Genomic DNA, 15,127 nt, shown 5'->3' with positions numbered 1-15,127 from the left:
AGTTTATGCATCTTGTCAGATGATTTGGAGCATGATGTAGCTTTTGTTTATGAAACACAAAGAATAATATTTTGCTTTGTTAAGGAAAATTTTACTTTAGTCAAAAAATTGAGTTACTTTAGTGATGGTTGTGCAGGACGGTACAAGAACTGCAAAATATTTCTCAATCTTTGCAAGCATTACCAGGATTTCTCCTTAATGGCATCATGGACATTCTTTGCTACAAGCAATGGAATATCCCCATGTGATGGAATTGGTGGTACTGTAAAGCGTTTAGTTTGCCCGAGAGAGCCTCCAGAGATGTTCGGGAGATCCCTTAAACACATTGAAGTGTAGTATTTAAATAATTTTATTTAAATTAGTATTTCCATTTATCCTCTAATGCACAGTAAGAGTCTAATGTATTTTGATACCAATTTTTCCATAAACTAAACACTTGAAAAATGGGTAAATTCCAGGAAAAAAGCATCATTTCACATTTCTGAGCCATTTGGATTTTTTTACCCTCAGCTGCCACAAGCCAAGTATTGCTATTAAAAAAAATTGTATGAACAAGAGCCACATTCACTAGACTACATGTTTGGTCTTAGATTTACTGACCAATATTTCAAATATATCCTCATGAAGGTATACATTTCAGAATACAAGATACACTTATACTTATTATCTTACAGTACGTGTCCAAAATCCCTCTCACAGGGGCAGAAAAAAAAGTAAAACCTGAAATACTCATAGTGGCAGTCAAAACACCACCATTTTTATTTCACAGTATATTGGAGCACATATTAACCTTCAATTTAAAAAAAAATTGGATGAGTTAACTGCTCTGCCTTTTGGTGATAATTCTGAAAATATGAAGTAATGTTTTTGAGCTAAAAAAATCGGTTAATTAACAACTGTTGACATCATTTTGGCCAACATAACAATGCAAGGGGAATAAAAGACATTACTATGGAAGCTATGTACTTGGATAGACAAGGGGTCAAAATTTCATTCAAATATGTTATGTGGTTTCTGAGTTATGAATTTTTACCCTGTGCCCTGCACTCTGGAATTTGACTCCCATTAGCGCCACTTCTGAGCAAACATCTCAAACTTTGACTCCTCATATCTTGCAAACTATGAGAGTGAGAGAAGAAATATTTTACATGGGTCATTAGATAGGTGATAGTAGCTAGTGACAAAAATTTCATCAAAATCCGAGTCGGTGGGTGTCATTTTGAAAATTTCTGGGTGATTTGACGTGGAATGACCCTCCAGTATACTTAAAAAAATAAAAGAATTTGACAAAAATTAATAATTAATAGCTTAAGTCAATTTTTGACTACCTAGGCGGGCAAATTGATGAGCGGCAAAAATTTTTAAAGGCACTGATACACTGATGCTGACGAATACATTTAAAATAGAGTGGTTCAGTAGATACTTTGTAGGTTGGAAAATGTTTCACACTTTGCGACTGCAATAATGAATGGATGAATTAGGCATGAATTGCTTCCCTAGTAAGTGTAAAGTGACAAAAGATTTGCTTTCCATTCCATTAACTGCAATTATCTTAAGATGGGTCATCAATTTAACACCTAGATGGTGAAATAAGAGTTTACACTATGAAAAGGCAGACGAAATTACGGACAATGGTAAGAAGATAAATGAATGATTTAAGCACAGAGATGAAGAAAAGCAAGATTTCACAGGGACTTTACATAGATAAAAACTAATACATACTAAGTTCATTCATTCTTCATCGCTTCAAGCTTAGAAAACTCAATAATTTTTAAATCATTGGATGTGGACATATAAATCTTGTCAGGTTTTATTGCTTGAGGGAATGAACAAATTTATTAAAATAGTTCCGCTCGGTAAGAAATAAAGAGAGGATAAAATGACAGATGACCACTTGACACCAAATATTTCATTATATGAAGGCAGTTTTCAATTCTGGGGCTAAACTTTCAGCACAAACTATGTAGGTTCTGTAATATAAAGAGGTTTGAAATGAAGAGGTTGCGTTACATACTTGAACTTGGGCATGGCCAAGGGGATAGATCCATAGAATAGGGAGGTACAATACGTAGATATTACGCTGTAATTTAATTATTAGTCTTCACACAAATTTACCTTAGTTTTAGGCAGGGCAGGTCCATCACTGGTAGCAGAATTCATGGTTGCACTCATACCTGCTCCACCATGTGGCTTCTCAACAGGAGGTGACTTAACTGGTGGACTACTATCCGAGAGCTTGCCATCCAAAATGGTGGCAGTGGTGTTGGCTACACCTGAATCCGAGTCAATGAGAACAGAGGCTTTCCCCAACTTAACATCGTTTGCAGCTGAACCTTCCTTATCACCCACAAATGCATCGCCACCTTTTGAGATTGGTTTTGACCCCTCCACCTTGACAGAATCACTTTTCTTAACTGGAGTTTCCCCAAGTTTTCTCTCACTCACAACTTCCTTCCCATCTTTATTTCTCATCTCGTCAGCATTTGAGATTTCTTGAACAGTTTTTTCTTTTGAATCACCACCCAATTCAGACACCAATGGCTTGCCTAGTTTTTCTCTCTTCTTTTCTGGGTCCTGAGTTAGTTTCTCTGAAGTAACAAGCCCTTCCCTTTTTGCCTCTTCCATGGTTTTCTTTTGGTCATTCAAAGTTACTTGGTTAACTGTTTGAGGTGCCTCACCCTCGGTGGCAGCTTTGCTCAAATCTCTGTCTCTCACAGGGCCACCATCAGCACTGCTTTTCACTTCATTCCCTTTGGGAATTCCCTCCTGCTTTACTGCCCCTCTGGGACCCCCTGGTGCCCCTGAGTCTTCGGCAATTTTTTTTTGTTCCACTACATCACTCAGAACTTTACCTTGATTTATAGAGTCTGATAGAGTTTCACTTGCCTCTGCCTTGTCTGCAGGCATCTTTGGAGTATCAAGTGCAGGTGGATCAGAGGATTTGACAGTATTTCCACTTACTACATTTACAGACTTGGGTGGCTCTTTGATAGTCTCTTTGGAAACAGGTGGCTTTTCCTGATGAACACTGGCTGGAGGATCACCCACTGAAGCATGAGTGTCGACATGTTGGGAAGACTGCTCCACCATGGGCTTTGTTTCCTCCAATTTCTTATCTCCGTCTGGGAGCTCAGCCTTTTGGATTTGAGGATCAGGAGTGGATGCTTCGATGGTGACCATGTGCTCTTCAACTTTCAAATCCTTTGAGCTATCCTCAGGGGAGGGTTTCACCTCACTCTTCCTACTTGTCTCTATTTGAGCATTTATATCACCACGAGTATCTCCTTGTACCATTTGCAATTCCTCTTCCTTCAAGGGTTGCTTGGTGACAGATTCAGATTTCGCTGCACCACTGCTCACTGGCAAACTCTTCTGACTCAAAACAAAGTCTTGTTGAGAGTCTATTGTGAATTTTTCACCTTGAGCCTGATGCTTAGACTCAGCACCAGCAAAATGGTCATCAGATAAGCTTTCTCTCCTGGTTTCTACACTTTCCCTTGGCAATGCTGGCTCTTTAATATCCTCCACTACATTAGGAGAATTCAATTCCTCCTCTCGTTGCCTAAACTCTTCCACTTTCTTTGGAGATGCTTCCATTGGAATTCTAACATCGACAGGGAGATCTTTCTCAGTCACTTCTTCCTTCTTCACATCAGCTATCCTTTCAGGGACAGAATCATGCTTACTTCCCTCAGACTGAACACTGAACTTTTTTTCATCACTGGTTGAGGTTGGCAACCTGGACGATACCTGATCAGACAGCTTTCCCTTGAGCAACCAAAGAGAAATTACCCTGGGGTTAGTTGACACACAAATGAAAACATTTTAACTGGCTAACAGCATGCAAAATTTAAAACCTTCACTAATTATTTTAACATGTTAATCTTGACTGTAAATTACCCTCAAAACACAAAGAGAATCTTCTGTGAACTTCTCCTAGGCATCACAATGATTAGTGTCTACTTTGGGCATGGTCTAGGTGAGAAACTTTAGGCAAGCTCTGATGGCAGTGCAAAATCTCCCACCAAAACTTCATCCGCCATAGATGACATTCACAAAGGTAAAGCCTCAGAGGTATTCACATCAGCCATTCACAGGGAAAACATCAGACTTCGCAACACAACAAGACAATTGACCAGGACATAACAATTTTGCACTCAGGATCCATTGCATTTCTAGAACAAGGATTTAAATTATTTAAACATCAGCAATTACAGTAGACTCTCGTTAATACGAACAGCATTATTACATAGTTCTCGTTACTACAAAGTTCTAGTTATTACGAAGCATACCTAAGGTCCCGACGAAAAGGCTAATCCAATCTAGTATGTACCTAACAAAATGATGGAGGTTGGTCTTAGGTAGCTGACCAATCTTGGTCCTTCTAGTGTAAATTTTTGCATTGTGACCAATATGATTTATTGCTTTCCTTAACCTCACTTAGCATGGCATTATTCAGGAATGGCCAAGAACATTACACGAGGACCCATTGTAATACGGCTTTCCCGAAAAGGGGAAAAAACTTTTTAACATTCACTGACATAATGTAACCAAAGAATCAATGAGGCCAAATCAATAAAGGACAAAACTGAGTACATTCCAGAGACATAATCATAGCATGCACTACTAATTACATCCACTAACTATAAGAACAAATGGAAATTTTGATAAGTAAAACCAAATTTACACAACAATGACTTAAATTAGTTAACATAAAACTCAGCATTAACAGCAGATGCTAAGAAAATGAAATACTTTAACTTACCACAAATTAAATCCTGAGGGAAACTGCAGAAAAAATATGGATCAAATGGGATAGGACCACATCTGAATTAATGTGTGTACTACAATTTAACCATCTCAGACATGTAATAAATAAACTAAACAAACAAACAATTACAGTGGAGGGACCATAGATTTGCTTCCACAGCCAAAGTTTCTCTCTTAAAAGTTAATTAGACCCTTTAAAATTTCATAAAGTGATATACATACATGAATAAAACATTCTGACAGGTGATTTGATCAAAAGTTTTGGCTTTCCCATCTTCTTCTGCTGAATGAGATTGCAATTTTCCATACCACTTCCATATTCTTATAGAGAAAGATAGCACAAGATGAGGGGGTAGGTAGTTGAAATAGCTAGGGGAATGATGATGTATGTGTTAGTTGGAAATTGCACAAAAATTGAATGTGAGTAAATAATGAATTCTATTTACAAAAAACTTTCTTTAAACAGTAAGTTGAGAAAATGGCAATACGTAAGATAATAGAATAGAGGAAAAAAACAATAATACATCATCTTTCATAAATATATTTTTATAGATGGGTTCGTTCGGTTCTTGGTTCCAATGATTCTTGAGCTTAGAGTCAGATTCGGAATCTAGGCCAAAAAGCATCAGTACCAAAACTTAAATCCCTATACCTGCTTTTTGCAAATTGTTGGGTAAATAAAGATATTATAATTATTACTAAAACAGAGAGAAAAACACTACTGGGAAACCTTACTTGATTACAATTTATATTACATTTAAGATATGGGTGATTTCATAGATACATTTACCTGAGTGATAAATTGATACATTTTTTAAGGGATTTTCACAACGCCTTACCTAATATCATAGCATTTGAAAATCAAGCAATTGAAATGTTATTCTTCAGTAAGAACCAGGACCAAGAACCAAACAGAAATCAGAACTGACAAAAAAGTGGAATTGACCCATCCTTAATAATAATAGATTGTGTTGTCCACAGTGTGGACCAGATTAAGAAGGAAATCAGGGGGTGATCAAATACCTTACTTTTAAAGTGAAAATATAATAAATAGGGTTTCTCCAGACTGACCTGGCTCCCTTCCTCCTCCTCGTCTCCCTCCACCTCATTATCCTCCTCCTCCCCTTCCGCCTCTTCCCCACTCACGTCCTCCCCAATGCCTTCATCTTCATCCTCTCCACTCTCCTCCTTCCCCTCCTCCTCTTCCTCCCCACTGACCCCCCCCTCTTCTTCCTCCACCCCTTCGTCCTCCTCCTCCTCCTCCGCACTCGCCCCCTCCCCCTCTTCACCACTCTCCGTCACTCCCGGAATTCCACGACTCAACAATTCCTCCAAGTCATCTTCCTCAGCGCCCTCCCCTTCCTCTTCTTCTTCCGACCCCTCGCCCTCTTCCTCTGAGTGTCCTACAGTGCAGACAACAAAGAAACAAACTGCTTAGCACTACCATTGCCAAGATGGTCACAATGAGTCCACATAGCTGTAAATAATCCAGATTAAACTTCCGTGAATTTTTCTTAGGATTCACAAGTGTCTTCTTTAATGGCCAATCTAAGTGCAATACTTTGTTCCAGCTATGATGGCAGTACGAAAATCTCCCACCAAAACTTCATCAACCATTGATGACATTCACAAAGGTGAAGCCTTTCATGATCAATGAGAGTCCACATGATTGAAAGTACTTTCCACAATTACCACTGGTTAGAGCAGTTGTCACAGAAAGAAATTGGAATCAGCATTCAGCTATGAGAGCAGGCTAAACCATGTAAACATGCTTTTAAGTACAGTAGAAGATCGATAATTCGGAATGCTTGGACCAAATGTCTTACGGATTAATGACATTTCAGGTGAATAGATCAGTTACCTCCATGTAGGCAACACTGCAACAAGGGAAATGTTTTTTTTTAATGTATGTTGGCGTTAGCGGAAGTGCATTGAGATTGACTAATTTATTTCTATCCAGCAGATAACTATATAACACACTTTCATTTACCATCATCATGTCCTTCATCATGGTCCTCTTCCTCCTCATGGTCCTCTTCACCACTCACATCATGCTTCTCTGGAGTTTCATCAACCCAACCTGCAAATAGGCTTCCAAATCGTGATTCTTCGGTGGGAATATCAACTGCAAAATATAAAAACATAATTTTTAATAGAAATTACATGCAAACCACATACCCAAAGAGAGCACATTTTAAAACACAGAGCTACTTAAATGCAAAATTCGACTATGTAAGAGATATCAATTTCAAAGCAAAATTCTCAAAAGCAATGAATTCTTAATGCAGTTACACTTTAAAGAATGATCCTTTGTGATAAAATTTGTTTGAACCTGGATGATGAACATTATATTTGTTTCACTGTTTTAGTAAAGTAAACCTGAATATGAATTTAATGTTGGAACATCACATACGCTCCTTAGAAAATATTTCATTGCTTGTATCCCCATCATAAGAAATTACCTCATCATCACCAAGATGAAATTCAGAAATGTTTTCCAATCCTTTTCATTCTAATGGCTTACCGTCAGACGTTCCCCTGTACTCTAATATGACCACAGCTGCAGTGCCGAGCAGGCCAAGGAAAAGGATGAAGAAGATCACCTTGGAGACCACACCTCCGCCCAGCTTGCTCTCCTTCTGGATGTGCATTCGCTCATCGCCTGGTGCCAGTGGTGGGGATCCATCGTCCTCATCTGCATCCCCACCATGCACGAGACAAATAGTAAGAGTACACATACATACTAAACATTACAAAATAATACATATTTAAGCATTAATGAGTGGTGAAGCTAAAGGAATACTAGTGGGTATTCTAGCCTATAGGCCCCTTTAAAAAATCCCTGAACTTGATGAGGGTAAAATAATATCCGTATAAATAGTTAAAATTATAGTACATATAACAAATCTTTAGTTTGGTCAGATAGGCATTGCTTTTACTTGAATTCTGCTGCTAATGATTTCCCCATCTCACCCACTCTGGGTCATTCGGAAAGACTTGGAAGCATTCAAACGACTGGCCGAGCTGCACTCCAGAATCATGGTTACAATTAGATGGTAGGTAGTGTAGGTATGGCTACAATACATGGTTACAATGTAGCAGACAGGCGATGTAGCATATGTGCCATTCCAGTCATTTGGCACTCGAACAGCAGCAAGAATCCCCAGCCAACAAAATGCTTCAACAGTAAGTACTGGGTAGAAATTTGAGTAAAATGTCAAATTCCTGTGCTTCCTTGAAATCATATATTGAATTGCTAAGCTTACATAAATTATGTTTTGCTGAAAACAATTTGGATATCCCCAGTCCCTCAGATTAGCCTTGAGCTTCCCCACTGATACTTAGGTTTCAAATCTGTGATGACCCACAATTGAGACAAGGTATTCGGTTCACAATCAGGCATCTTAAGATTTGTAGCAGTAATAAATTCTCTTTTTCATACAATCAATTTTACTAGTGATGTATTCTTCCAGCACTTAGGTTACAATTACCGTCATGAAGACTCTGTGACAATGCTTCAACAAATGTATCGAATATGTGTAGACAATGTTTCAATAATTCAGTTGAAATAATGTTATTTCATTAAAATAAGGTCCCCATTTAGTGTGTCTATTCACCAGACAAACATATGATTTCAACTCATCACCACATATTACACACATGAAATACTGATATACTTTTTGAAGCAGATTTCGAGAAAGTTACCCTAGATAAAATCATGTACTGCCCGTATCTGTTCCTTCCCAGGTAATATGACTGTAATCAAATACTTCCATAAGGTTACAATTTTGAAATTGATAACATTTTGCATATATAAACTGCAATCAGACCAAATTCCTTTCATTAGTAATTAGGTCATCGCTGGTCACTAATTCAGAAGCATAAATATTAATATCACTCACACTTTTAATATCAGCACAAAAGAATTAGTCAATCACAGACATTAATTTTACCAACAGTAACATTCCATACACATATTTGTGTTAAAGGTCAGAAACAAATAGAACTTTAGATTTCCAGGTAATTAGCCTTCAAAAACTTGTGAATACCTTTTAAATCATGGGGGTCAAATTTAAAGTTTGTTAACAACAGATGGACTGGCTAGAGCCACTGCAGCTGAGGTAGTTCCTGATAATCACCAAAAAGCCAATGTCACTCCATTTTCTACTAAAGTTAGGGGTCCTAAATTTATCCAGCAGAGGACTCCCAATGGTGCCAAATGAAACACTTAAATAAATATTAATAATCCACATTTAACTAATCAATTATATATGTTAACAATATTGAAAAATAAAAAAAAACTACACAAGCCAAGAATAACCATGCATAAAGGAAAACTGATAATTTTTCAAACATAAAAACAAACTGCACTGGCAGAAAAACTATGAGTGTGTAACAGAGGAATGCCTTTCAGATAACTGCTCAAACAATAAATCTACTGGTATATATAAACATTTTTTGCATGGGCAAATGGTTTCATAAAGAGCACATGCAATCATCAATGGGGAACTTGCATGAATTTTTTTTATGCAACAGGCGGACAGAAAATTATTTTCTGAATTAAACAAAGAAAACCTCATGTAAATCTGAGTTTTCCTTTGCGAGATATTCAATGATAAATATAATGAATTTGAAAGCGTGCCAAAAACTCCCTCACCCTCCAAGCTACTGCCAACGAAGCCTCGATGACATCATAGGTGCCGAAACATCACACGAAGCAATTGTTGTGATTGTTTGTAATAGTTGCCAGCAGTTGTGAGAGCTTCATTTGTGAGATGTGTTGATTATTTTCAATTTAAAGCAAAATATCTGATGATAGAGGCTCGGAAGCCCTTATATTTTGTATTATTTATAATATTAATACCTGAGTAAGGGCATAACACATAAAATTGGAGCAGTTAAGCCAAAAATTTTATGATACCTAAATAAAATCGTTGTAGGAGTCTGAGCCACGGCCGTTGGAAGGGGGATAAGTCACTTGTAAGTTGACAGTATCAACGGCATCTCATTCATTAAAATACATATTTAATTAGAACAATTTTGATGTTTTCTACTGTCTGCTATGCCTTTATATACAATAACTTCAGCCACTTATTCGTAGGTACTGGAAAATTCGTCGTTTAGGCCTGCCTGTGCTTGAATTATGAGGTGAATTCCAGTCAATGCAACTTTTGCTTGCTGATTGGAGATTTCTAGGAACATCTTTTCTGCCAAAATAGCGTTATTTTCAATGTGAAAACTCCCGTAAAGCAGTAGTCGGCTCAGAGAAATTTTTCTCAATTTCAAAGCCATTTTTTTAAACTCTTTTTTGATGATGAATGGAGAAACTTTAGTTATTGTGAGCTAATGTATCCATTTTACCTTTTCAAAATAGTTTTTATAGCAATCGAGGACCCATGAAAGTTCCCCCAATCACTGGGTTGAAATTTTCAAATATTTTAATGGTAATTTTTAACTAACATTATTCATCTCTGAGCCTCAAGATTAAAATAAAGTTAAAATTAATAAAATCATTCAACCTTTTTCAAAGAATGAGATGACGACATTAATCTGATTCTTTCTAAATACTAATAAACAATATATAACCTGTAGATGTATATAATAAGTTTCTTATCTGTTACTCTTAGATCATTTAGGTTGTATGCACTGCAGATATTTTCTACCGTAAAAAAAATTGCCATTGCTGCCCAGACAAAAAATCACTAGGTAACATGCCTGTCTTCAATAACTTGTGCCTAATTGCTTGATGAGCACTGGTATCAGTAGGATAAAAGTCATTGCATGGCTTAGAGAGCATTCTACGTACTTTTGACCCAACTGAGTAACTATATATTGCTTTACAGTTATTCTGCTGCTATGTTCCATGAAACCCTTAAATTATAATAGGTGTTATTAAAATATACAAAGGGTATATCCTTGACTTGGGCCTTTCCTGGTCCCTTCATTTAAGTGTCCATTAGATGGATTTTTTCCATAGCAATTTGCCATTATCTCTTGTTTGTCTACATAAGCGTTATTTTTTTTATGGCTTCTGCATCTTATATGCTCATGATCATCTAAACGAGATTCCAAAGACATGGCTTTCTTGCTTCTCATTTTATCCCTTCAGGTGCCCTTCCTATCCCAGAAAGTATCCAACAGGGTTCATAAGTCTATGGTGGTCGGTTTTCTCTAGGTAGCATTTTTCAACTCATCCTATAAAATACTTCATTTGTCACACTGTCAGCCCATCTTGTTTGAATCTCATACCCGTTAACAGTAGTTCTCAAGGATTGACTTGAGGTTCCTCATTCCTATTAGATGACTCCTGAATTAGGAGGTGAAATGCTACTTTTGGCAAGATTAATTCAATTTCTTACTTCAGCCTTACTTGAAATGTCTTCCACTGTTTTATGTTCCCAGTATACACAGAATTCTGCTTGTATAATAGGTTTCCAGCATTTACATAAAATGCTTTATCACTTCCTCATGTACGTATACAATAAATTGGCTACTGTTGGTTTCGTCTGCCAGGCAACCTTAATGCATTGTACACTCTCTTCATTCAGCATAAATTTTTTAAAGCATTTGAGGGCATATTATTACGGCCATATTATTTTTTCATGTTCCGCTTTGCTATTTATTTTTACATCGAATATTAAAGATATTTCATCAATTGAAATGTGAATCCCCATAAGCTCGAATGTATGTATGCATTAAACATAGAAAACAAAGGAGGATTTAACCCTTTGAGGTGTATTTATGAGCACATAAGCTAAGTGGTCATAATCAACTGCATAAAATGTTGCGATGTGAAAAACCTAGTCATCAAGTAAAATCACCATAAATAACATATTTTTTTCATTCCTTCGAAAATGATGCATATATGCCTCTGTAGACTTTCTTCAAAAGAGTAAAAATTCCTTCCCCTTTGATGTCTAATTACGCTACAAACCAAAGCCAAATTTGTGTTTCCCACTATCATCAATTCAGAGCTCTCAAGCAATGCAGGGTAAAATATAGATTAATTCAGTTAAAAGTTAATATCATCAGGAATAATCTGATAGCAAAATAAATAGTGGATACAACATAATTTAACAATTCCTGTGTACTTTTCCATTTGCTGAAACAGATTTTTTGCATTAATATAACTAATTAAAATAAAGTTTTAACCTAATGTTTAAATTAACTTTGAACCATAGCAAAACTTACAAACATAAAACCGACCCGTGAATTGACCACAAATCTGAACCATCGCATCCTGTTCATCGAACGCAAATGTTCCAATGAACACGAAATCAAAGTGGGCACGAGATCCAAAATGAACACCCTGAGGAAATGAACGGCCTCCGAAATATGAACGCACTGGGTAAATGAATGGCTTCCAAAAAATGAATGCCCAGAGGAAACGAACAGGCTCAGAAAAATGAACACCCGTTTAATTCATAAGGCTGTTTGAACCATTCAGAAGTTAAATTGCTTGTTTTAATGGGCGGATGGGAATGGTAGAGAAGTAAGGGAGGGGTTTGGTCATCTATGATGCACTTAGGCAGCCCTGGATGGTATGCAATGTAACCGCCATCTGTTGTGACCACAAAGCACTTGCTGGTGTAAGCTGTGGTTCAAAATACCTCTTAGTGAGCATAAATACTGGACCGAATATGCTGCACCTGTCCAGTGAAGACGTGAACAGTGAGCAGGGAGTTTCAGAGAACTGTTCATTTTATAACTGGTTCATTTCAGTGAACAGTTCATTTCGGCAGTTTGGTTCTTTTTGACCCATCTCTCCAACACTGAATATGCATCTATCATTAAAGCAGCATCAAGACGGATTATAAAAGAGGATAAGTACCCACAAATAGTTATATCAGTGCCAAGGATTAGTAAGAATGTACGAAATCAGAAATAAGCCCCTAAGTTAAAGTATATCTTCACAAACATATTGGGAAACTACCGCCAATATATGGCCCATTTGAATGGTTTTCTGCCCCAATTAACCAGAGAAAACTGTAGGTAATTCTTCAATTATATTCTATTCTTAGATATTTGTCCCTAATATCCAGAGGTACATTTTACCAGAATCTACTATATACATTTAAAAAAAACTGTCGTGAAGAACTTTTAACCATTAAAGAAATTTTTATCCACTATTAAAAAATCAAATCACCCTTTCTTTTCAACTTTGGCAATGGGTCAAGTTCTCCATTGTCAAGGTCTGCTAGGACAAGTTGGTCATGGTCTTCATAGAAGTACACCATGCCAGAAAAGTCCCTGGAGGTCAATGCCATCCACTACATATTTTGGAGTGAAGGATGATCTCAAAAGTAATGTTTTTCTGGGTCTGTTTTTTTCATGCATACTATTTAATCATTTTCTCCCATAGAGGAAGTAATTTTAAGTAAATAATTTGGTGTTTGGCATTTAACTTAAGATTATGACCATTCTCAGTATTTGCATTGCTGAGTGGAAGTGAGAGAGCGAAGAATTCTTCAAAGTTTATTTTAAGATGAAATAATATGAGATAATAATATTCCGAGTTTTACCTCTTACCTAACACAATATCTTTTGAACATTTAGCCAATAAGATTTTTATTTAAACAGAACTAAGCCTTATATATGAATTGATGGCAGTTTAGGCAGTAGGCATAAAAGGTAAAATTAGTTTTATCTAATCAGTAAAAATCTAGCATTGAAATAATTCAATTCAGATATTATTTCAATTTAAACCCATTGCATGAAGGCTTGTGCACTGAGAATCTGCCAAATTGCAACGAGAAATATTTTCTGAATGTGAGGTGCTATTGTGTGGGTATTTAGATGGCAAACAAAGCCAATAGGAAGAGATGGGAGCAATCGTACCCACGATAAATCCTGGAAGGCTTCACGGGAGAGACAGCATATCCAAAATCCAGCGATAAATTTTTATGAACTTCAGGATAAGGGGACAACGCATTGGAAATATGTTTGGTTGAGGAAGATGCTGGTTTTATTAAAAAAAAAGACGAGTTCTATGGAGAGTGAAAATGTAGAAAAAAAAGGTGGTAAAAACATAAGATAAGAGTTTACAGAAAAGATGCAAAAAAAAACTTGTGAATAAGAATGGCTCAGTGGATACATGGTTTAGGAATACAAAACACAAAATCTATTGGGCAGGCAGAAATATTATTTCAAAACTTTTTTCAATACAACATACAATATCCCAAATGACATTACCAAATGACGCTTTCATCTTTGCAGATGCCTGATCAGCTTGGGCACTTCCAACATCTGAAAGTGTGCATTGTTAAAAAAAATAATTGAGTTAATCATAACTATATAAATTTATAAATCAAGGTCATAAGAAATGAACAGAGAATATAAATTTTTATCGAGAAATGCAAGAACGATGAAGAGAATTTTCAGTGCGCGAACGATCTTTCTAAAATAGTTTTTCACCAGGACTTGGCATATGTAGCAACCCTGAAAGCTATTATTAGCACTTCCCTTTCCATCAACGCACACATGATACCATCAGCAAAACGTAGTATTACGGAAAGTGTAACACCACGGATACGCTTTTTGGGAATGATTAGTGATATTCACCGGTAAACTCTTACAGAAAAACTCTTTTATATTGGCTCAATATTGAAAATTCAAAACACAAAGAAAAAACTTTTACGGGCCTAAAAAAATTGGAGTTAGATTACCCTGTACTTTTGGAAGCTAAATCCACATGAATCCGAAAGTTTAAGCACTTTTACTTCTTAAAAAAAAGTTAACTAATGACAGCTACGTGACCAATTGTACTAAGTACCTTTTTTGCGTCTCTTGTTGCCTCGTTTTCTCGGAGTTGAATCCCCAGACATGTTGAATGATATTCTCCTCGATGGATGAAAAATAAATACACTTTAGTTTAAACCATCAGAATCTTATCCACCCCTGCACCGTTCGTCACATCTGGCTGCGTGTGGCTGCGAACCGCTGGCGTGACCGGTTGGCAAAACCGGTGGGTGAGGGAGGGATTGAGGGATTGTTGCTGGTCTTATTTTAAGTAAATGATTTTCCATGTTTCTCCGCATCGCCATAGGAGTTTTCAAACAAATATCCGGATTATTTATTGAAATAATTACATTACTCAGTAAATACATCGAAAACATTCATTAACTTTTGAAAATAATAAAAAATCAACAAATTAAAGACTAACCACTTGAATAAAATAAAATTTTGCGCTCGATTTTACTGCTTCAACGGACATTGTCGTAACTACTATCACATTTCCATATTTTGGTTTGAATTGAGTTTTTGAGAATGAATAATACAACCTCGTGGGCAGACTTTGACCTACTCCACGGAAACAGAAAATAGTTATTAAGTGCTAGGCAGAACTTTTCAAATCAGT

The 15,127-nt window shown here is 36.6% G+C and overlaps 1 protein-coding gene across 1 annotated transcript in view; it reads right to left on the bottom strand.

The window, feature by feature from the left end:
* LOC124153257 (retinitis pigmentosa 1-like 1 protein) overlaps positions 1-14,753 on the bottom strand; it is a 65,859-nt gene extending 51,106 nt beyond the window's left edge. The window contains exons 1-6 of the mRNA XM_046526354.1: positions 14,543-14,753; positions 13,963-14,016; positions 7,295-7,465; positions 6,761-6,895; positions 5,842-6,173; positions 2,116-3,768 (exon numbers count right to left, since the gene is read on the bottom strand). Coding sequence (XP_046382310.1) covers positions 2,116-3,768; positions 5,842-6,173; positions 6,761-6,895; positions 7,295-7,465; positions 13,963-14,016; positions 14,543-14,594 — 2,397 coding nt within the window. The 5' untranslated portion in view covers positions 14,595-14,753. The remainder of the gene's footprint in view (positions 1-2,115; positions 3,769-5,841; positions 6,174-6,760; positions 6,896-7,294; positions 7,466-13,962; positions 14,017-14,542) is intronic.
* Between the last annotated feature and the right edge of the window lie 374 nt (positions 14,754-15,127).

This window comes from Ischnura elegans, chromosome 2 (assembly GCF_921293095.1).
Source record: "Ischnura elegans chromosome 2, ioIscEleg1.1, whole genome shotgun sequence".
In the NCBI taxonomy this organism is placed as follows: domain Eukaryota; kingdom Metazoa; phylum Arthropoda; class Insecta; order Odonata; family Coenagrionidae; genus Ischnura; species Ischnura elegans.
The sequence above is the reverse complement of the archived record's forward strand: the minus strand, read 5'-3'. Positions and strand labels throughout refer to the sequence as shown.